The following is a 23,443-nucleotide window of genomic DNA, read 5'->3' on the forward strand; positions in this document are numbered from 1 at the left end:
TTCCATCTATTGGCTCACTTCCCAAATGACCTTAGTGGCCAGGCTGAGCCAGCCTGGAGCCCAGAGCCAGGAGCCAGGAGCTTCATCTGGGTCTCCTCTATGCGTGGAAGGAGTCCAGGCACTTGCACCATTCTCTGCTGCTTTCCCAGGTGCATTAGCAGGGAGCTGGATCAGAAGTGGAGCAGCTGGAACACGAACCAGTGCCCATATGAGACATTGGCATTGCAGGCAGTGGCTTAACCTGCTATGCCACAGTGCCAGCCCCAAGCTTGGTTAATTTTTAATCAACTTGAGTTCAGCTTTGATATTCTGTTTGACACAAGGGCTATTAGAAGAATGAATGTTACCTGTGTAGCTCCTACTCTAACCAAATAATTTTTAGTTAGACTTTTTGTTCTCGAATGTGTATTCATCCTGATTAGACTATAAGCAAGGTCTAGTTTGCCGTCCATAGCTACATCCTATAAATGAAGCTTTCTTTCTAGCTAGGCCTCCTTCTCTCTCTGCCATATGCAAATAAAGAGTTCTCCTGTCAGTATAGCCACTTAGTTTTTCGTATCTTTTTAAACAAATATTGATATTGAGACCATATGGATCATTAGGCTAGAGATATTTCAAGAGTCATTCAGATAAATGCAAGTGAAAATGTCACTTGCTGTGCAGAAATGCTCCTGTCAGTCATCTTTCCCCACAACCCTTGTCTAGCAACAACAGCAGGCCAAACTGAGCGCAGCTACCAGGGAAATTCACGCGGAGTGATTCAGAGATTTAGTTCAAGAATTCTTCAGAGAGGAGGCTTGAATTTTATCAGTGGGGATGGAAGCAGATGGTTTATAAGCAGAGAGAAGAAAGGGCCTTCCGGGGAGGAATGGTTACAATTACAAAAATCCAATAGTAATAATAATTTACATATGCTTCAAAAAGTTTGTGGAAAACAGAATTTAAAATCTGAATGCAAAAAAAATTGAAATCCTTGTACAGTTTTTTTTATAATGTGTGTTCATAAGTCCATGAACTTTTTTAAAAAAAAGATTTATATTTTATTTATTTGAAAGACAGAGTTACATAGAGAGGTAGAGCCAGAGAGAGAGCAAGATCTCCCATCTGCTGGTTTACTTCCCAAATGGCTGCAACAGCCAGAGCTGAGCTGATCTGAAGCCAGGAGCCAGGAGCTTCTTCCGGGTCCCCCATGAGGGTGCAGGGGCCCAAGGACTTGGGCCATCTTCCACTGCTTTCCCAGGCCATAGCAGAGAGCTGAATGGGAAGTGGAGCAGCTGAGACTAAAACCAGCACCCGTATGGGATGCCGGCGCCGTGGGCTTTAACCCACTGTGCCCACAGCACCAGCCCCAATTCCATGAACTTTTAAAGGACCCCCTTCCATATGCACAGAATTCATTTTTTTGCACCAAAATAACCTTCTAAATCCATTTTCCATGAACTTTTTGATTGTGCATGTATGTTTATTTGTAGATACACATATCACACATGTATGGGGGAACTTCAAAAAAGTTCATAGCAAAAGAAATGAATTAAAAGGTACTGTTGTTTTGGTGCAAAAAAAATTGAAATTCACACATATGGGGGAGCCCTTCAAAACATTAATGGAAAGCTGCGTGCTAAGAAAAAATATGCATGGATTTAAAAATACTTTTTTGAAAAGCAAAAGAAAACAGATCTTTCACTCCACAAATTCTTGCAACAGCTGGGGATGGGCCAGCCTGAAGCCAGGAACCCAGAGCTCAGTCTGAGTCTCCCATGTGGGTTGCAGGGACCTAGGAAGAACTTGAGCCTCATTGCTGCCTTCCAGCTATGCATTAGCAGAAAACTAGAATCAGAAGCAGAGCTGGGACCTGAATGCTGGCATTCCAGCATGGGGCATGGGCATCCCAAGCGTGTCCTAAACAGTGCACCAGGGGCCGGCACTGTGGTCTGTAGCACCAGCATCCCCTCTGCGTGCCAGTTTGAGCCCAGGCTGCTCCATTTCCAACCAACTCCCTGCTAATGGCCTGGGAAAGCAGTGGAAAATGGCCCAAGTGCTTGGGCCCCTGCAACCAAGTGGGAGAATGGGAAGAAGCTCCTGGCTCCTGGCTTCAAACCAGCCCAACTCCGGATGTTGCAGCCATTTGGGGAGTAAACCAGCAGATGGAAGATCTCTCTCTCTCTCTCTCTCTCTCTCTCTCTCTCTCTCATCTTTCCTCTCCCTTTGTAACTCTACCTTTCAAATCCAATAAATAAATATTTAAGAAAACAACAACGCTGCTTTTGCACCACAATACACTGATCTTCAGTGACTTTACCACCAACTTGTGGTAGTGCCCTTGACTATGTGTACATGTGTGCTGTATGTTCACTACTGTTCACCAGCCCTTTCATGGTCCCCTACTTTAAGCATCACAGCAATCCTTTGAGAAGGTGTTATCATTGTGTCCTGTTTTGCAAACTGAAACTCTGAGGTTTAGAGAGCTGAGGCGGAGCCAAGTGTGGAACCTAGCTCTTCTAGCTTGAAATGCTCTCTCTCTCTCTCTTTTTTTTTTTTAAGATTTATTTATTTATTTGAAATTCAGAGTTACACAGAGAGAGAGAGAGAGAGAGAGAGAGAGGTCTTCCATCCGCTGGTTCACTCCCCAGTTGGCCACAATAGCCAGAGCTGCGCCGATCTGAAGCCAGGAGCCAGGAGCTTCTTCCAGGTCTCCCATGTGGGTGCAGGAGCCCAAGGACTTGGGCCAGCTTCTACTGCTTTCCCAGGCCATAGCAGAGAGCTGGGTTGGAAGTGGTGCAGCCGGGTCTCGAACTGGCGCCCATATGGGATGCCGGCGCTTCAGGCTAGGGCTTTAACATGCTGTGCCACGGTGCCAGCCCCGAAATGCTCTCCTCTTTTCAGCATACCACGCTTAAGGGGGCAGCCCACCAAGAGGCCACAAAATACCCTGTGCACAGTGCAGCCCCTGGCTGGGAGTAGGACGAGGGAGGAGGGGTCTCGCGGGGTGGCCGCCTTCAAGTGTGTAACCTCCGTGTTTGTCTCCTTTGAGATCCCCGCAGTGAAGTTGAACGAGCTGCTCGAGAACTTCTACGTCACCGTCAAGAAGAGTGACGGCTCCGACTTCCTGGCCACCTCGCTGCACGCCATCCGCCGGGGCCTGGACCGCATCCTCAAGAACGCGGGCGTGGGCTTCTCCATCACCAGCAGCACCTTCAGCTCTTCCACCAAGAAACTCAAGGAGAAGCTGTGGGTGCTGAGCAAGGCGGGGATGTCGGGGGCCCGATCTCGCAACATCGTCTACTTCTCCCTCTCCGACGAAGAGGAGATGTGGCAGGCCGGCTGCCTGGGGGACGACAGCCCCATCACGCTGCTGTCCACCGTGGTCAAGTACAACAGCCAGTACCTGAACATGCGGACGCTGCAGGAGCACGCGGACCTCATGTACGGCGACATCGAGCTGCTCAAAGACCCCCAGAACCAGCCCTACTTTGCCCGGACAGACAGCGTGAAGCGGGAGAGCCGCAGCGGCTCCAGCCGGGTGTGTCACGGGAAGATCTACCACGAGCACTCCCGGGGGCACAAGCAGTGCCCCTACTGCCTCCTCTACAAGTACATGTACATCCACCGGCCGCCCACGCAGATGGAGGCCAAGTCCCCCTTCTACCTGACGGCCAGGAAGGAGGCGGCAGACATGGGCAGCGTGTGGTACGAGGAGCAGAGGATGGGCCTGCGCTCCCTGCGGGGCATCGTTCCAAACCTGGCCAAGAAAGTCAAGCTGGAGAACTGCGAGAACTTCACCTTCGTCTCCTTCACTCAGGTCTCCCGGAGGCTCGGCTCCCACAGCTGCTGCCAGTGAGCCGGCCCCCTGCTGCCTCCCCGGGCCCCTAGGCGTTGGCTGCCCCCTCCCCGGCAGCGCACCGCACCCGGACTCCGGGGCTGCACGGGGGGGGGGGGGGGGGGGCGGCTGCACCTGCTCTCCATCCCCGAGGCCCGGCGATCCTCAGAGCAGGGGTTCGCTTTTTAAATGAGAGCAGATGGAGCCTGAGTAATTGGGGTGTCTCCATCCAGATGTGAGTCACCTGTTTTGCAATTTTAGAATCTAACACAAGGTATCATTGCTACGTACAAAAGTGAGGAGATTGCTTTTATCGAGTGCCTTTTTAGCACAGGTTTTCGCAAAAAAAAAAAAAAAAGAAAAGAAAAAATAATACTGTTTAAGTAGTCATTTAAAACACACACACACACACACAAAATCCCAGTAGCCTAGTAGCTTTAGGATGTTATGGAGACTGTGTGCTTTGCTGAATTAACACGAGAAGGATTAGTTGGAGAGAGGTGGGTGGAGGAAGTGGCACCTGCAGCCACTGTGCCCTGTGTGGCCGCCTGGGCCCTTCGGAGTCGCGGAGTCCCGCAGCTTGGAGTCCGGCCGTGGCCCCTGGTGTCTGGCCGTGGCCCCTGTTGGCCCTGGAAGGAGCTCAGAATACACTGGCGGTGGATACAACTTTCTGCAACAAGACGAATGCTACCAACGGGTGCTTTGGGAGAACAAGGTTCCCGGGGACCTGGTGGCTTGTGCCGCGTGGGGTCTGCCAGGAGTGGAAGCCAACACCTTGGAAAAGCCACCTGCAAGCAATGTGGGCCAGCCGCCTGCAGCGGAAGTGCCTAGGTTTTCTTTCTCAGCGCCATATGAGAGCTCTGTGGGTGTGAACATTTTTGGTTTTTGTCTTTTTTTTTTTTTAAGAGTTTCTGTTCATTCTTCGAGTCTCAGAGCTGCGCTGTCAGCATTAAGCACCGGAGCTGCAATAAAACAACGGAGTCATCTTCAGGCTGACCCAGGAATTCCAGCGAGACAAGCTGGAAAGAAAGCCAACCCCCGGAGGGTGTTCATTAAAGGTAATTGAGATGTTGCTGTCAGAGCATGACTTTCAGCCGTGACAGATGGCATTCGTTTTAGGTTGGCACCAGAGCTTGGCACCTGGCGTTGTAGGCGACCCCCCCACCCCACCCCCCGGGTAAGGGGACCCAGCGAGAATGACGGACAGGGCTGTAGAATCGGAGCGTGACAGTGGGTTTGTCCCCGCAGTGTGAAGCCGGCCCGACCGCACGTGACCTAAACACCCACAGAGCTTGCTGGTAACTCCTCCGAAGGCAACGATAAGTGAAAAAAAGAGCCCAAAGAGTGCTGATGAACCGTAGTGGTGACTCCTCGGGATCTTTGTTTTGTACGTGAGGAAAGACTGCTCTAACTTTATACCGTTTTGTTCCTGTGAATGCTTTCTAATCTCAAATTAAAATCCCAATCCCGGTTAATCTTGTAGGAGTCTCAAATTCAGCCTTATTTCTTTATCAAGACATTATTTTGCTATTTATTTTTCATTCATTGTTTTTTAAATTCCTCCACTGGTCGTTGAAATATATAGGACTTTCTTTACCAGAGAAAACTCAACCAAGGCTGCCTTAAGGTTTAATGTTGTTTTTTTGTCTGCTTCTTCATATTTACAATCTCACCTGCTAGTGATCTTCCCTGCGTAGACGTTAATTTTGCTATGTCTCCATCTGTGAACGAATAACAGGTAGTGTTGCATAACCAGTGTTCCGATTTATGTCACAAGCCGTTCTGTGTGGGTTTTTGGTAGTGGATTTTAGTTGTGTGGTTTTTTTTGTTTGTTTGTTTGTTTGTTTGTTTTTGTTAGGAAGAATTAGACACAAAGCATGAGTTCCAGTTTCCTTCGTGTGCTAAACACCCAAAGGCTCTTTTGTTTGGGGCAAGCAGATGGTCATTTCTTGTCAATCTGCACTTACGCTGAAATAGAACCTATGTGGGGCTGTTGGGAAGAGGCGGCAGACTAATGAGATGAGACCCCCATTTTCATTTTACCCAAGAAATGGCCTTTTGGAGTTGCTGGAATCTTTGCAGATTTTAACATTCCCCAAAGCAGCAGTCAGGGGTCCGGAGGTTGTCGGTTTTCTGTTGGCGGTAACGTTTCATTGGCTGAATATCCATCTCTGCCTCGGATGGGTTGCCCGTCACCTGAATGATGTTTTATAAACCCCGAGTTCTGAAGTTGTGTGATTCTAATGAGAAATCAGTCACATCTGATGGAATAAAGGAACCGTACCCGGCTTCCTAAATGCCACCCGTTACACCCCTCCCCCAGGAGGACGAGAACACATTCCTCAAGTGCTAGCACCTGCCACCTCCTGCACTGGGCGCTTCCTGCACTAGGTATCGTGTCCGTAAGTGCACGTACACACGTGCACGCGCGCACACTCAAGATTGACAAGGGGGGTTAACCTGCTACATGGCGAGGCTCTACCCATGTGTATGGCTCTGGGGGCCCTCTGAGGAGCAGTAGCAGGTTCTCTTCCCAGTCAGCTCTACCTTATTCCCTCCGGGCACTCCGGGCTTTCCTGTTCTTGGTCTGAGGCAGGAGAGAGGACGATCCTACAAGAAGGACAATGAAAGGTTAAAAGCATTTTATCCGCTTACAGCTGGAAAAATGGGAACGGGTAGCAAGAATGCACGCGTTCACGCAGGCACAAGTTGCTCTGGGCTCTACCTCAGGAATGGAGGTGCCGGGGCGGCAGGGGAGAGCTGTGGAATCCCGTGGGTGAGCGCTCATCTGCAGCACCTCCTGCTGGGCCTCAGTGAGAGCGCGCCTTCTCCATCCTGCCTCCCCGGAACCTGGCAGAAACGAAGGGCTTGATCCCATCAAACAGAAAGACTTGAGCGTGGTCCTGGGCACACCACAAATATGCAATAATTGTTACTATCTTTGTTATCACTTTGGGTAATACTGTTATTCAGCTAATCTGCACTGTACCACTTGTTTTCTTCCATTGTGGAGATTCTTTCCCCCTTAAACTTGGAGAAACCAAATCCAATACCAATCAAGTTAATACGTTTATGCCTGTGAATTCTACCTCCGATGCAACCCAGCCCTGGTACCTCAGATATAAGCAAAAACGTGTGAAGGGAGAACAGAGAAGCCTCAGGAGCTTACTGAGAAAGTTTTCCCATTGTTTAGTGTGTTTGCAAATAGGAATATTAGGGAAGTGTGTAAGGAAGCGGTGAGAGCGGTGGTCACCCTGGCCACAAGGCGGCGCCACCTTTCTCGGCTGCCCTGCTGTAGTAGGCTGCCCTGGCGGTCAGTGGCGGAAGAGATGGAGCTTCCATTGCTCTGATTTTTTTATTTTAATTCAACCTTACTAAAAGCATCGGGCTCGACAGTCCCTCCTTTCCAAGCAATGGGTCCAGTCTTAGGAGAATCTGGACAAAGTCACGCTCCTGTGAAAACTGAAGCCTCTTGGGGCCCGCGCTGTGGCGCAGTGGGTTAAAGCCCCAGCCTGTAGCACCGGCATCCCATATGGACGTTAGTTCGAGTCCTGGCTGCCCTACTTCCGATCTAGCTCTCTGCTATGGCCTGGGAAAGCAGCAGAGGCTGTCCCAAGTGCTTGGGCCCCTGCACCCATGTGGGAGACCTGAAAGAAGCTCCTGGCTTTTGCCTTGCCCAGCCCCGGTCGTTGCAGCCATCTGGGGAGTGAACCAGCAGATGGAAGACCTCTCTCTCTACCTCTCTCTATAACTCTGCCTTTCAAATAAATAAAATAAACCCCCCTTTTTTTTTTTTTTTAAAAAGAAAGGAAACCAAAGCCTCTTGTTGAGGTCAAAACGTAGTTAGACCCGGAGCTGCTTCACTCCTCGTTTGGTCAAAAGCTGGTGTCACTTTCCTCACCTTTATGTGAGATCCATGAAATGGGTCATGTCCAAGTGGGCAGTGTCAGACAGGAAGAGGCAAAGCCAAGGTTCAAGGTTCCCAAGTCTTCAAGGTCAGATAATCTCCTAACGCAGTGCTTCTCCCTGCACTGGGATGTTGTCTTTCCGAACACGATTTTTTCCTTGATTTTTCAGTGCCACAACTTGTGAAATTATTTTGCTGTTTCTATACAGCAGAATGATGATGATGGTTTTCAGCTTAGGCTAACACTGGCCACACTGTTACTCCTTACAGAAGGCAAACATTGTTTTACCGCTATCCTCATCCAACATAGATCATTTTGTTGCTTCTATGAGCTATGGATGGATTGCCTCAGATTTTGCGCTACAAACTAGGTACCTTTGGGCATCCATGAATGCGAACAGCAGGGCCCTCAGGAAGAGTTCGTTCATTTTTCTCCACACAAGCACCAGTTTGTGTAAGTCAAGGCTCCTTATGTATTTAGAAGCTGTCAACAGACAGCTCTGAGCCAGAAGCCTACAAGTCTCAGATGTGTGTACACCTTTAAATGCCTGGGGGAGGGGGGAGTTAATGCGCTTCAGTAGAACTCTGTGTGAGACGGTGTGTGTGGCTGCACAGTTCTGTGTTGTGTTTTCCCGGGTGAATGCATCACCCCCGTGAAAACGTGGGGGAGCTGGTGGCGGCCTGCAGCGTGTGTACCCGCTTCCCGCAGCCCTGGGGACTGAGAAGTAAACATCTCCAGAGAGCCCTGCGTGGCAATTGGCCATTTCAGAAAATATCTAAAACAAACAAACAAAAATCGTTGGATAATATGTGCATGCATATTAATTCCACCACTGTTCATGGTGATTAATTAGATTGCCCCCCATTAAGATGAGAATGGTCTAAATACTTCATGGTCGTATAATTTATTTTATTAATTTTCATTTAACTGTTTATTGTTACATTTACTGAATCATCAGAGAGAAGTTTCTAGAAGGTTCAGATTTGACTGTTACCTGCTTTCTGGAAGCTGCGTCATATTCATTTAATTTCCATAACAGCTCTGTAAGGTACATCTAATGATCCTCATTTTACTTACTGAGAAACCACGGCTCATGGAAGTTGAATAAACTTAACCAAAGTCTCTGAGAGCTTTGGAGAACTTAATTTTGAATGCAGATCTTCCGAATCCAGTGCTCAGTCCATTAGACAAAGCTGCCTCTTTCTGGCCCACGGGGGTCCATTTAACTTTTAAAAAGTTACACAGTTGGGTAAATAACTCCATTTCTTATGTATACCCTTTCACCAACTGGTTGGTCAATTTGGTATAATTTAATAATTCTTGGAAAGCCTGGTGGTTTTTTGCAAAAGATTACAACATTTTCTGCCTACTGAGAATAAGTAATTTATATTACCTATTATATATCTTAAAGGACAGGACAGGTGGTCTTGACAGTTATTTTAATAAAGGTCACCTGTTTCACCATTGGAATCCTTGATTAAAATATAACTGAGGTCCCAGTCTATGTTACAGTCACAGGCTCAGGTCTTTTTACCTTTGCTTTTTAATTTTGATGTCAGATGATTTTTTTTTAAATCTTAAGACTGAAACACTCTCCTAGCAAAATATACTTATTTACTCATTTATTTTCTGTTCTTTCCTTTATCAGGGCATATTTATTTTCTGTTTTGAGACTTAAAGACAATAGGTTAGTGGCCACTCTGAGATCATCTAATTAAATTCCCTCATTTTACCAATAACAAAATTGAAGCCCAGAATGTTAAAGGGTCCATCCAAGGTCAGTCAGACAAGAAACAGTAGATACAAGACCAGAAAATTAAGGTAAGGCGCCTGCGCTGTGGTGTAGTAGGTTAAGCTGCCGCCTGTAGTGCTGGCATCCCATATAGACACTGGTTCGAATCTTGGCTGCTCCACTTCCCATCCAGCTCCCTGCTAATGCACTTGGGAAAAGCAGCAGAGGATGGCCTGAGTGGGAGACAATTCTAGAATCTCCAAGCTGGTGACACAGTGTCTGAGGCACAGGTTGTAGCTCGATCCCTGGCTTTGTTTCATGAAACAGAGGCCATATGAAATTGTAAGAAGTAAACGCTCGCTGGTACTTCTCCCGCTTCCTCACCTGCTCAGTGTCCTGGCTGGAGGTCTGAGCTCCTGAGCTGGAGAAGCCGCTGGCACATCCTCATTCCCAGATGGCACACTGTGCAGAGGAAGGGTCTAGGGCCCACCCTGTCTCCCTTCTCACCCGGCTGCCTCTAATTCGGCCCCAGCACCAAATCCCTGGGGCCCCACCCTGAGCAGAGAGGGGCTGATAGACACACGGACTGTGCAGAGAATAGAGCCATTTCCATGGAGGCAGAAACAGTAGACATGGAGCCAGGTAGCGGAATGTGCAGATCAGGATTTTCCACGTCTGATGATAGAAAAGCGGTGAATTGGAAGTCGGACTTGGAAATATGCAACCTTGCTGTGGACCTGGGGTTTGACTCAAAGCGAGGTGCAACAAACACTCAAGTGTCAGGAGCCAGGAACAAGAGGACATGTGTGAGGATGAATATAGAGAACTAAAAGCAAAATGAGCCATTTGAAAATACGACTGGGGCACTATGTGTTTGGCACAGCAGGTAAGATGTTGCTTGGGATGCCTGCGTCCCACCTGGGAGTGCCTGGTTTCAAACACCTGTTCTGCTTCCAAGTCTTGCTTCCTGCTCATGCACACCCTGGGGAGCAGAAATGATGGCTCAAGGACTTGAGTTCCTGCCACCCACCTGGGAGACCCAGATTGAGTTCCTGGCTCCTGGAATCTGCCTTTCCCAACCCTGGCTGTTGCAGGAATTTGAAGGCGTTTGAGTGAACCAGCAGATGGAAGGGCTCTCTCTCACGCTCTTTCTCTCTCCCCCATCTCTCTCTCTCTCTCTCATCTCTCTCTCTCTCTCAAATAAAATAATTTTTAAAAAGATGTGACATGAACCAAGGGAAATGGAGAGTTTCCTGAACACTCTTAAAACTGAAAGCGATCTAGGAAGGGAAACAAAATTTTAGGACTCTCCTTTGTCATTGGAAGGACAGAAGAATTGCCTCTATGTATAAATAAGAGCTTGTCTTAAAACAAGAAAGCGTTAAGAGAAAAAAGCAATAGAATAAAATGGAAAAGAAAATAGAAGGATTTCAAGAAAGCTAAAAGCACAATAGATTAAAATCCACATTGGGAGAAGAAAAAAACAATATCAATGCTTAACTCACTGTGTGAGGGATAAACTTGAGATTTTGTTCCCAATGCTTTTTCAAAAGAAACAAATAAAAATAATGGAGAAAGAACAATAGCTGACATTACCAACTTTTCTTTTCTTTGGAAAGGCTATATTGAGAAAAAATATAACAGGCTATAAAAATGAAATCTTTCCTGAACTGAATTAAAGTCTGTGTTTATAAACTGCAAAGACATACTACATTCCAGTGGCGGGGCCTGGGCGGGGAAGGAGAGAGAGAGAACAGTACCTAAGCAGCTCCTGACACAAATGTTCACAAGCAGAGAATGAAAAGTCCTTCAAGCATCCAGTGAAAAGGTATCAAGTTGGGGCCGGCACTGTGGCACAGCAGGTGAAGCCACTGCCTGCATCGCCGGCATCCCATATGGGCACAGTTCGCGTCCGGCTGCTCTATTTCCCATCCAGCTGCCTGCTAATGTGCCTCAGAAAGCAGTGGAGGATGGCCCAAGTGCTTGGACCCCTGCACAGAGTTGGGCCCCAACTCTGGCCATTGCAACCATCTGGGGAGTGAATCAGTGGATGGAAGATCTCTGTCTCTCTCTCTCTACCTCTCTCTGACTTTCAAATAAATAAATAAATCTTAAAAAAAAAAAAAAAGCAAAAGAACATTCTGCCTTCAGACTTCTACTCTATAGCACCAAATACACAATAGAGAATTTTGAGAGGAAAAAGTGTGATTTTGGATTTTCTTCTTCTTCTTCTTCTTCTTCTTTTTTTTTTTTTTTAGAGGCAGAGACAGACATACAGAGAGCAAGCTCACACCTTGGGTTCCCCCCACCAAATGCTTGCAATGGCCTGGACAGAGCCAGCAGCCAAGAATGCAATCCAGGTCTCCCACAAGGGTGGGAGGAACCCAATTGCTTGTACCATCCTTGTTGCCTTCTAGGATCAGAATTAGCAGGAAGCTGGAGTTAGGAGCCAGAGCCGGGAACCAAACACAGGTACCCCAGTGCGGGATGCCAGCATCTTACTTGTTAGGCTGAACACCACCTCCCCTGACCTGGGAACATTATGTTAAGAGCTAGCATATTTTTAGTTATAAAAAGCATCCAGGAAACATACCAGCTACATACTAGTCTTGTGAAGTTGTACTGTAGTCTACACAGCTTGGTTTAAATAAAACAATGTTTGCTTAATATTATAACTTCAAGAGACTTTTGGATATTAAACATCAGAATGGTATCCACTAACTACAGGACATAAACAGTTGACAGTATGGCTGGAAGCCATACATTCAAAGAAGCCCAAAGTCCCTACCTGAACACATGAACAGGCTGCACTAATACAAGAAGATGTACTTCAGAATAGCTGCCATGGGGCAGGTGCTGTGGCTCACTTGGCTAATCCTCTGCCTGTGGCGCCGGCATCCCATATGGGCACTGGGTTCTAGTCCCGGTTGCTCCTCCTCCAGTCCAGCTCTCTGTTGTGGCCTGGGAAAGCAGTGGAGGATGAAGCCGGCGCCGCGGCTCACTAGGCTAATCCTCCGCCTAGCGGCGCCGGCACACCGGGTTCTAGTCCCGGTTGGGGCGCCGGATTCTGTCCTGGTTGCCCCTCTTCCAGGCCAGCTCTCTGCTGTGGCCAGGGAGTGCAGTGGAGGATGGCCCAGGTGCTTGGGCCCTGTACCCCATGGGAGACCAGGAAAAGCACCTGGCTCCTGGCTCCTGCCATCGGATCAGCACGGTGCGCCGGCCGCAGCGCGCCGGCCGCGGCGGCCATTGGAGGGTGAACCAATGGCAAAGGAAGACCTTTCTCTCTGTCTCTCTCTCTCACTGTCCACTCTGCCTGTCAAAAAAAAAAAAAAAAAAAAAAAAAAGCAGTGGAGGATGGCCCAAGTGCTTGGGCCCTGCATCTGCATGGGAGGCCAGCGAGGAAGCACCTGGCTCCTGCCTTTGGATCGGTGTAGCGTGCTGGCGGTATGGGAGGCCAGCGAGGAAGCACCTGGCTCCTGCCTTCGGATCGGTGTAGCGTGCTGGCTGTGGCGGCCATTTAGGGGGTGAACCAATGGAAGGAAGACCTTTATCTCTGTGTGTCTCTCTCTCACTGTCTAACTCTACCTGTCAAATAAATTAAAAAAATAAAAAGAATAACTGCCACACAACAGTGCCTATTAATTTTTATGACTGAAATAATTCATTATAATTATACTATAAATAGAAGTTCCAGATGCCTTTTTTAAAAGATTTATGTATTTGAAAATCAGAGTTACATACACACAACACACACATACACACACACACATCCACATCTTCCAACCACCCATTCTTGCCCCAAATGGCTACAGTGGCCGAGCTGGGCCAGGCCAAAGCCAGGAGTCAGGAGCTTCATCAGGTCTCCCACGTGGGTGCGAGCACTCATGTCCTTGGGCCAGCTTCTGCTGCTTTCTCAGGTGCAGTAGCAAGGAGCTGGAGGGGAAGTGGAGCAGCCGGACTCACCAGCACCCACAAGCGATGCCGGCGTTACAGGCGGTGGCTTTACCTGCTGTGCCGCAATGGCGGCCCCAGATGCATCTTTTACAAATAACGCATGAGTTGCTCTTGATTTTCCCCACCACCATTTAAACACTATCCTGAAGGAGTCTGTTGCTTCCAAGTGAGATGAGGCCAGGGTCCCTGTCTGTTCTGGGATCCAGTGGCCTACCCAGAGCCTGTTGACTGCAACCCATGTACTTCTCCATGCTCCTCAGGTGCAGAACTAAGAGTGGGCACAAAACCAGAAAATTCCAGAATGTATGTGTTTTTGTTTTTGTTTGTTTTTTGACAGGCAGAGTTAGAGAGAGAGAGAGAGACAGAGATAAAGGTCTTCCTTCCATTGGTTCACCCCCCAAATGGCCGCTACGTCCGGCGTGCTGCGCCGATCCGAACCCAAGAGCCAGGTGCTTCCTCCTGATCTCCCATGTAGGTGCAGGACCCTAGCACTTGGGCCATCCTCCACTGCACCCCCGGGCCCCAGCAGAGAGCTGGACTGGAAGAGGAGCAACCGGGACAGAATCTGGTGCCCCAACCGGGACTAGAACCCGGGGTGCTGGCACCGCAGACAGAGGATTAGCCTAGCGAGCCATGGCGCCAGCCATCTGTCTGTTTTGGAAAGTGCTCAAGAAAACCAAAGCTGGGTTGAGGATACAAGTGCATGAAAAGTTCCATTTCAGCATCAGGATGCTGGCCAGGCTGTGAGGAGCTTTCCTGCGCTGTGCCTAGAGTTTTATGGGACTCTGTTTAAATTCAGATGTTAAGGGACTAGAAGCGGCACAAAGACAAATAAATTACTTCTGGGATCTACAGCAGCAGAGTTAGAACTCAACGCTGGCTTCCCGTGTTTTCTCCTTTGCTCACACTGGAAGGGCTTGAAAGCACACAGGGCTGCTGAGCGTTGCATCCTGGGCCTCCCTGGCCTTCCTGGCCAGTACAAAAGTTCCATCCGTGCCCCAAGTGGTCTTGCCAGTGTCAACTCCACATCCGCAAAACACAACACAGCCTTTCCCCAAAGAGACGCAGAGACTCCCTCCTGGGCAGATGCCCAGGGTAACCTTGCCAGGTTCCCCCTGCTTAGCTGTGACCAACAAAAGTCTGTCCAACCGCACTACTTAGAAAAGAAATGCAAAGCTTTGATTTAAACATTTCCTATGTGGCTGTATTTCCCGAATAAGGCCACGCCTGCGCCCCTCGTGTTTTCTGTGTTCTGGGTATGTACTTTTGTTCAACAGAGAGGATGCCGCCATTGTTTCTGAACACTGGACTCGTCATTCTGGTTGATGGAGGAGGTGCTCAGTGACCTGAATGATGTGACTGTCCCATCTCCAGCTTCTTTCTTTCTTGATGATGCCCGCATCTGCACACACGCATGTGTACATGGGAGCACACACGTGGGAGAGCAGGTGTCACATCTGTTTGTTGTAGAGTGTCAGCGGTGGAAGGGATTTCCTTGTTCATCTAATCCAGCCCTGTACTGATCGTCACGTGTTGATAACTTGGAAGGTCCAGGTTTACTTGTTTTTAAGTCGGTGTTTGGTTTGATTTATGTACATGCAGCTTGACTGTTTAACCCAGATTTTTGAAAAATAAAATAATTTAATGTATATTTTCTGTCTGTTTTCTTAAAAGTACTTATTTTAATGCAATCAAGGGTGTGCATGGTTTGCACATTTTTTTAAATTGTAGTATCATGTTCCTGGAAGTGATGTTTTCCTTTGTATTTCGCAATGTGAGGGTATCTACGAGTGATTCCTGCTCGTGTTGTACGCTTTGGTGATCGTGTTGTGGGTGAAATGGTTGTTCTGACTGTTCTCCCTCTGGTCCTCTGATGGCGATTTGTCTCACTGGGCAGGGAAATTTTCAGGGTTATTATAAGTTGACCACAGTGCAGGTGCCCTTAACTAATGCTTGTCTGCTCTTGACATGTTTGTTTATGACTTCTGGAGATTACATTTAACCCTCTCAACTGACAAAGTAGAAACTTGCTCTATTTACACAACAGCTGGATCATTTCTGAGAAAGAAGTTTCTGAAAAGCATTTCTGGCGGCAGTGGTAAAACGATGAGATGTTTCCTTGAGAATTACAGGTTCTCGGACAAACAGGCTCTCTTCTCCTTGTTTTCAGCAGCATTTCAAGTTGTTTTAATTTGTTTGAGAGGCAGAGAGAGAGCTCCTACCTACTGGTTCACTTCCCAGATGCAGTCCACTGGTTCACTCTCCAGATGGCTGCAGTGGCCCGGGCTGTGCCAACGCCAGGAGCCTGGAACTCTGTCTGGATCTCCCAGTGGATGGCAGGGTCCCGACAAGTTGGCCATCTTCCACTGTCTCCTCTGACGCAGCCCCTGGAAGCTGGATAGGACGCAGAGTAGTTGAGACTTGAACCAGCGCTCCAGTATGGGATGCCAGGATTGCCAGTAGCAGCTTAACCCACTGCACTGTGATCCTGGCCCCTAAACTTTAATTTAAAAACTGATAAAGGCTCTGGACATTTTCCCAGGAAAATGCATAATGCATGTAACATTTTTCACACGGAAACCCAGATAGATTTTTTTTTTAAGAGTTGGCTTTTTGAGATATACCCTGAAGTATTTAAGGATGTGCTTCAAAATAATCCAGAGGGTAGAGTAGATGACAGCATTGATGATACACAGCTTGGCCTAGGGAGTCACTGTTAAAGCAAAATAATAAGCATGCAAGGATTCATTATGTGCTTCGTGCTTCTCTGTTCTTCTGTATATGCTTGTAATTTTCCATAAGGAGGATTTACCAAAAAAAAAAAAAAAGGGGGGGCTCATCCTGGAGATTCCAGAAGGCTCTTCGCAGTCTCATAGAATCCGACTCTTCCAGTGAGAAGGAGGATGTGCACAGAGGGGACAAGGTTGCTGCTGACCAACACGGTTAAGGTACCAGCGAGATTCAGGCAAACTCGCTAGGCTGTGTAAGTGACTGCGAGACTCCGTAAAATGTTATTCTTATCAGCATGACGGCATCCGTGCCTGCCCTAGACCCAGGGACGCACTTTGTTTCCTCCCTCTAATGCAGGACGATCAGTGGGAACCGTGGGGTCGACTCTGGCAGCCAGAGAGCAGTAGTGAGGACGCACAGATTGAGATGGGGTCCGAGGACTGTGAGGACTGGCAAACTGAGGCAGGAGACCCAGGGCCCAGGGTAGCGTGTGCTCTGCTGGGCATTGAGGTCACACACTCTTCCAGGAGCTGCTGCTGGAGGCAATAAGAGGAATTCCAGGTGAGCAGAGAGGATGTGGAGTGTCGGGTGGAGGTCCCAGGGAACTCTGGGTGCCTGGAGCATGCCCCCGTCACGAATGCATCACAGCACCTCCCAGTGCACAAGGGAGGCTCGGAGGGCCAGGGCGGTCTGGCTGATTTCAGAAAGGGTGCGTCCCCAGCCGCCTGCCCCAGTGCGTTTCCTTTTGGTTGCCCTGTTTTATTCCTTCCTCTGTTAGGAACTTTCCTGCTACCATTTGTGCTGGTAAGACACCAGGGACTGACATGAGAGACATTAAACAAGATGTATTTCTGCAATAAACAAGATTCTTGTATTTCTCCTGGGATCCCAAAGAAATAAGGATGAGAAATAGAAATTCCTGCTGGAGTATTTACAATGTACTCAGCTGTGGAAATGTTCAAAATGTAATCAAGGAAGTAATGTAGCACATTCCTAATACAGTTAACTATTGTAATAATGTTGAAGAGTTTGGCCGAATTTAAAGAACCCAGTTGAGTTTTTAAGGACGTTATTAAAGAACGTTACCCCCACCGGTAACAAACCCATCGATGACAGTTCTTAGTTAATACTGTATTTGCGCTTTTGTTGCCGTCTGTCCCTTGGCTAATGGCCCAGAATTGAAAGGATGTGATTTGGCCTCCCTGGAGGCAGGGAAAGGTTGGCCTGCTGTTTGTTTTGTGTGCTCAGTACTTGCGTAGACTGTGCACGGTTCCCAGCCAGGCAGTGGCCCGTCAGCCTGGGTGCTGTCTCCAGAGTCGGTCATTTGAGTCCCACCTCCACAATTCGTGTGAGAGCTGACTTCACCTGTTCTATTATTCGTTTCAGATGTTCATAAACTGATTCATTTTTTTACTTAAGTTTATATTAAAGGAAAAACTAAGTACTTTTAAAAGCAAAACAAAGGCCAGCGCCGCAGCTCAGTAGGCTAATCCTCTGCCTTGCGGCGCCGGCACACCGGGTTCTAGTCTGGGTCGGGGTGCCAGATTCTGTCCCGGTTGCCCCTCTTCCAGGCCAGCTCTCTGCTGTGGCCCCTGGAAGGCAGTGGAGGATGGCCCAAGTGCTTGGGCCCTGCACCCCATGGGAGACCAGGAGAAGCACCTGGCTCCTGCCATCAGATCAACGCGGTGTGCCGGCCGCGGCAGCCATTGGAGGGTGAACCAACGGCGAAGGAAGACCTTTCTCTCTGTGTCTCTCTGTCACTGTCCACTCTGCCTGTCAAAAAAAAAAAAAAAAAAAAAAAAAGGCAAAAAAACCCAGGATTCCTGGAAGGAAACTACTCAAGTTCAAGTTTCAGCTCTGTATCTGCCTAGTTTGATAATCTCGCGTGAGTTGTTTGACTTCTCTGGGCCTCAATTTCATCTTTTTTTTTTTTTTTTTTAAAGATTTAGTCAGAATGATATCCACAGTACAGGAATGCTGTGAGGATTAAATAAGAATATTAGTAACAGGTGTCGTGGCACAGCAAGTTAAGTACTGCTCAAGACACCTGTAATCCTGTATCAGAGTGCCCGGGATCAAGGCCCACCACTGCTTGATTCAGCTTCACACGTGAGGCAGCAGATGATGGCTTAAGTACTTGGGTCCCTGCCACCCACGTGGGAGACCTGGATGGACTTCCAGGCTGCTGGCTGCTTCTGTCTGGCCTCGTTCTGGCTGGCTGCTTCTGTCTGGCCTCGTTCTGGCTATGGTGGGCATTGGGGAATGAACCAGCGATGAAAGATCTCTGTCTCCATTTTCTTCTCCCTTTCCCTCCCTGTCACACTGCCTTTTAAATAAGTAAACCTGAATAGGAATACATATAAAGTGCTTAGACCAACACCTGGTACTTAGTCACTATCTGGAAAAATCCAATAACCGTTACCTACCATTGTTATGTAACTATTATGTAACCTACCACTATTATGTATAACATCATTATGTACCATTACTTATGTAACTCCACACTGTGTTATTGCAACAGATCCACATATATATTAACTCTTTTTTAATTTCCTAATTTTTTTTTGACAGGCAGAGTGGACAGTGAGAGAGAGAGACAGAGAGAATGGTCTTCCTTTTGCTGACTTATCCTGGTCTCCCATGGGGTGCAGGGCCCAAGCACCTGGGCCATCCTCCACTGCACTCCCGGGCCACAGCAGAGAGCTGGCCTGGAAGAGGGGCAACCGGGACAGAATCCGGCACCCCAACTGGGACTAGAACCCGGTGTGCCGGCGCCGCAAGGCGGAGGATTAGCCTAGTGAGCCGCGGCGCCGGCCATATATATTAACTCTTAAAATTTAAAGTCCTGTCTAACAATACCAGTTTTGAGCAACACCTTGCCCCCTCTGTGCTTGCGAAAAAGCCTTCTCCTTGGCTTCTGGGAGAGCCTGAGCACCATGTGCCCTGGCCTTTTGGCTGCGACTCGACATTCTCCCCCTCAGGTTCACCCTCCCCTGGCTCTCTTGGCCACAGATTGAGAGAGCTCTCAGCTGGCGCCGCGGCTCACTAGGCTAATCCTCCGCCTTGCGGCGCCGGCACACCGGGTTCTAGTCCCGGTCGGGGTGCCGGATTCTGTCCCGGTTGCCCCTCTTCCAGGCCAGCTCTCTGCCGTGGCCCGGGAGTGCAGTGGAGGATGGCCCAAGTACTTGGGCCCTGCACCCCATGGGAGACCAGGAGAAGCACCTGGCTCCCGCCTTTGGATAGGCGCAGTGCAGCGGCCATTGGAGGGTGAACCAACGGCAAAGGAAGACCTTTCTCTCTGTGTCTCTCTCTCACTGTCCACTCTGCCTGTCAAAAAAAAAAAAAAAAAAAAAAAGAGAGCGTTCTCTTAGGACGATTTCACCCACTGCCCTGGCCCCGTGTCAGACCTAAATGATCTAAGCCTTTTCCAACGGGGGAGTCTTCATCTGAACCGTCTTCAGTGGCTTGCTTATTTTTAAAGGACCACTCTGCTGTGTTGAATGTTCTTGACTGCAGGGTGGCATGGAGGGCAGGGAGAAGACATGGAAGGGGGAGACCAAGTTTGAGGCTATGGCAGTAGCCTAGGCATATGACGAGGTATCTTGGACCAAGATGCTAGTGGCGTAAGAATTCCACAAGATTTGAGGTATATTCAGGCTACAGCTGAATGATTGAAAAGGAGTGTGAGATAAACAGTCTAGAATGGCCCGTTTGTGGCGATGCAAATAGCCATTTACTGAGCTGGGGAAAGACTATGCTGGGAGGCTAAGATGTCGAGAGTTGAATTTTGGACACAGTAAGTTTAATGCCTAATGGACTGCCAAGTGGATATGTTGACAATGAATCCGAGAGCTTGGAGATGAAGAGTTACCTCTCTTCCCAGCCCCAGAGAGCTGAGACAGAAGGATTCATTGTTTCTAACAATTCTGCAGATTGCACTCAGCCGGGCAGCTCTCCAAGTGGTGTCAGCCGGGGTCACTCATTTGGCTGCATTCTGATGGGGGCTGGGCTGAGCGGGATTCGAGAAGATTCCACTCACATGTCTGGCACCTCGGTGCTGCCCGTGAGCTCCCCCTGTGGTTAGCTTGTGCTTCCTCACAGCATGGCATTCACAGGGAGTCAGCATTCTTACTTAGTGGCTGGTTTCTCCAGAGAGGACGGGAGAGGCTGAGGGTTCACTAAGAGGCTAGGTCTGAACAGATGCAACACCTTTTTTTTAATATTTATTTATTTGAAAGGCAGAGTTACAGAGAGAGAGGAGAGGCAGAGAGAGAGAGAGGTCTTCCATCTCCTGGTTCACTCCCCAATTGGCTGCAATGGCCGAAGCTGTGCTGATCCAAAGCCAGGAGCCAGGAGCTTCTTCCAGGTCTCCCACGAGGGTGCAGGGGCCCAAGGTCTTGGGCCATCTTCCACTGCTTTCCCAGGCCATAGCAGAGAGCGGTATTGGAAGAGGAACAGCCGGGTCTCGAACCAGAGCCCATATGGGATGCCAGCGCTTCAGGCCAGGGCGTTAACCCGCTGCACCACAGTGCCAGCTCCTCGCATCTTGATCCAATTTGTCAGCACAAGTCACAAGGCTGACACCCACGTGAGAGAGGGAACACAGACCGCACCTTTTGATGAGAAGTGGGAGGGTTCCACTGCACCCATCTTTGGGGAGTATAGGGCTGGTGAGATAATTGGAAAGTAATCAAACAGTAGTGCATAAAGCCATGCTACTGGGTAAGATTACTCAGGCAATGAGGATAGAGAAGAGACCAAAAGGCTGGTCTCTAGGGCATAACAACATTTTGCACTTGCAAGGAGAGAGGCCAGCAAATGAGACTGAAAAGGAAGAAACAAGGTAGCAGGAAGAGGCAGTAGGGAGTGGGGCTGCTGGAGTCCAGTGAGGCTTCCAAGGAAGAGGAGTGATCAGTTGTGTGAAATACTACGGAAGGGTTCAGGTAAGACAGAGATGGAAACTGACAACTGGATTTGGCCAAGTTCAAGTGACTGGTGGCTTTGCGAGAATAATTTTCTGTGAATTTGTGGAGGTAATGAACTTCGTTGGGCTGGGTTCCAGAGTTAGTAGGAGAGAGGCGGCTAGCATAGGCAATGCTTTGGGGTAGGGGGGAGGGTGCGGGTTATAGAAGGAAGCGCGGAACGGGGCAGCACTGGAAAGGGGTGTGGGTCAAGGGAAGACAAGTGCAGACAGCCTTCAACAGGAAGCAGGGCACAGCCACAAGAGCAGGGCGAGCAGTGGGGCAGGGTAGTGGGAGGCACTGGGGAAACCGTGCACACACTCTGCTGGGGAAGGGCCAGGGTCAGGCCGGGGACACACGATCACTGGCCGGCCTCTAAGGAGGCGCACAAGCATGCGCACTACATGACTCACTGGAGAAGTCACAGGGAAGGATGTGGCTGGGAAGGGGAGGGTCAGAGGACAGCGGGGAGGAGACGGCAGGGGACAACTCCCTTGGGTGGGCGATCAGAGCACAACATTGGGGCAGGTGGGTCGAGGCAGCGTTGTTTAGACATGATGGATTGGTGTTTTGGAGTTCTGTTTCCTCATTGCCTAGAAGTGTAGCTAAGACATAGTGGGCAAATTAGTAGACCTGATATTAAGGTATTTACATAGCAAATGACAAATATCCCTGCCAGCTTGAACAATGATCATTACCTCCCATAACTGGGAATTCCACAGGAAAGGTAGACAGCCTGGGTTGGGCCTGTTCGACTCAGCAGCCCAGTGGTATCATTATGGGCCCAGTTTTTTTTTTTTTTTTTTTAATTTGTTTATTTGAAAGGCAGAGTTAGGCAGAGGCAGAGGCAGAGAGGTCCTCCATCCACTGGTTCACTCCCCAAATAGCCACAGGATCCAGGAACCTCTTTCCAGGCCTCCCACATGGGTACAGGGGCCCAAGCACTTGCGCCATCTGCTGCTGCTTTCCCAGGCCATTAGCAGGGAGCTGAATTGGAAGTGGAGCAGCCGGGACATGAACCAGTGCCCATGTGGGATACCAGCATCGCAGGCAGCAGCTTTACCTGCTACTCCACGACACTGGCCCCAACCATTTCCTTATATTTCTGCTCCAGCTTTTAGAATGGTGGGTTGATTGTAGGACTGGCTCTTCCTGGTGGTCACATGACGGCTGGCAACCACACAGGGAACTATGTTTCCTTTTACACATCTCCAGGGAGACTTTTTGGGCAGTGTTCTCAGAAAGGTGATAATGCATCTTTTCCATGCGCTTAGCAACTATCTCCGAGTCTCAATTGAGTCAGGCGGCCAATCCTGAACCAAGTCTGGTATCGGGGAAATACCACGTGCTGACACTTGGGCACAAGTTACCTGAACCACTCGCTGTGGCAGAAGGGAGCTCCCTGACCGGTTGGGAGCACCTAAGGCCCACTCCTGTTGCTGGGGCAGTTAGCCTCCTCTGAAGGGTCATGGCCAGTACAAACCCAGGAACCGTTAGGAGGAGGAAGGATGGCTGCTGAGGTTCTGAGAACATCCCCTCCCTGCCTCATGGAGCTGTTGCAGAGATGAATGCTGTGTGAGGAGGCCTGGCTTCTTCCTTCTCAAGTGGCTCTTGGGGGTGGCTGGGTAAGAAAGCCGGGGAGAAGAAAGGTAGAGAGGAGAGGGCTGAATTGGTTCCTCTACACCAGCCAATGCCTGAAAATGCTCAGTGGCGCCCCGCTATGTGCCGATCTGAAGATACTTAGCTCACTTTGGAATTCAAGACCCTCTTGAACAGCAATTCCGCCTGTGAGCCTCATTTCTTATTATCAACCTGTACAAATCTGTGCTCCAAACTGGACTTCCAGTGGCTTCACCATGGCCCCGCACCTGCTCTCTTCCCTAAGTGTAGGGAGTTGTTCTGAATGTTGCTCTCCTCTTTCCTGGCTCAAATCCCCTCCCCTGGAGAGCCAACTGCGAGTGCGGGTTCTCGGTGGGACGGTCGCTCGGTTCTTTCCCTCCTCGCCAGGCGGCGCTCCGTGTTTTCAGCGTGCTTGTCTGACCCTCCCCGATCCCTGGAGTCTTGAGGACAATGGCTGTGTTCTTTCCCCTTTCCCCTGCAGCCCACGCTCACACACACTGAGTGTTCCCTGGGTCCCTGTGACCTTGCACGCGGAGGTGAATGAGAAAAGCACCGAGTGAATACTGGTTCGGTTTAGTGTTGTGAAATGAGACGCGTGATGAACTGCACTAAGGAGTTCACATTCCGTTCATCTTCCGTTCTCAGTGTCACCAGATTTGCCAAATTTCTTGCCTCAATGGGCAACACATATAAACTCACAGAAAGACCGAGTTTCTATTGC

The 23,443-nt window shown here is 49.0% G+C and overlaps 1 protein-coding gene across 1 annotated transcript in view; it reads left to right on the forward strand.

Annotated features, from left to right (window-relative positions):
• The window catches only part of KIAA1958 (KIAA1958 ortholog), a 178,727-nt gene extending 174,544 nt beyond the window's left edge, over positions 1 to 4,183 (forward strand). Inside the window, exon 4 of the mRNA XM_051843064.3 lies at positions 3,032 to 4,183. Within this exon, the coding sequence (XP_051699024.1) occupies positions 3,032 to 3,838 (807 nt within the window). The 3' untranslated portion in view covers positions 3,839 to 4,183. The remainder of the gene's footprint in view (positions 1 to 3,031) is intronic.
• Positions 4,184 to 23,443: the final 19,260 nt, after the last annotated feature.

This window comes from Oryctolagus cuniculus, chromosome 1, assembly GCF_051225735.1.
Source record: "Oryctolagus cuniculus isolate XC-2025 breed Fujian yellow rabbit chromosome 1, ASM5122573v1, whole genome shotgun sequence".
NCBI lineage: Eukaryota > Metazoa > Chordata > Mammalia > Lagomorpha > Leporidae > Oryctolagus > Oryctolagus cuniculus.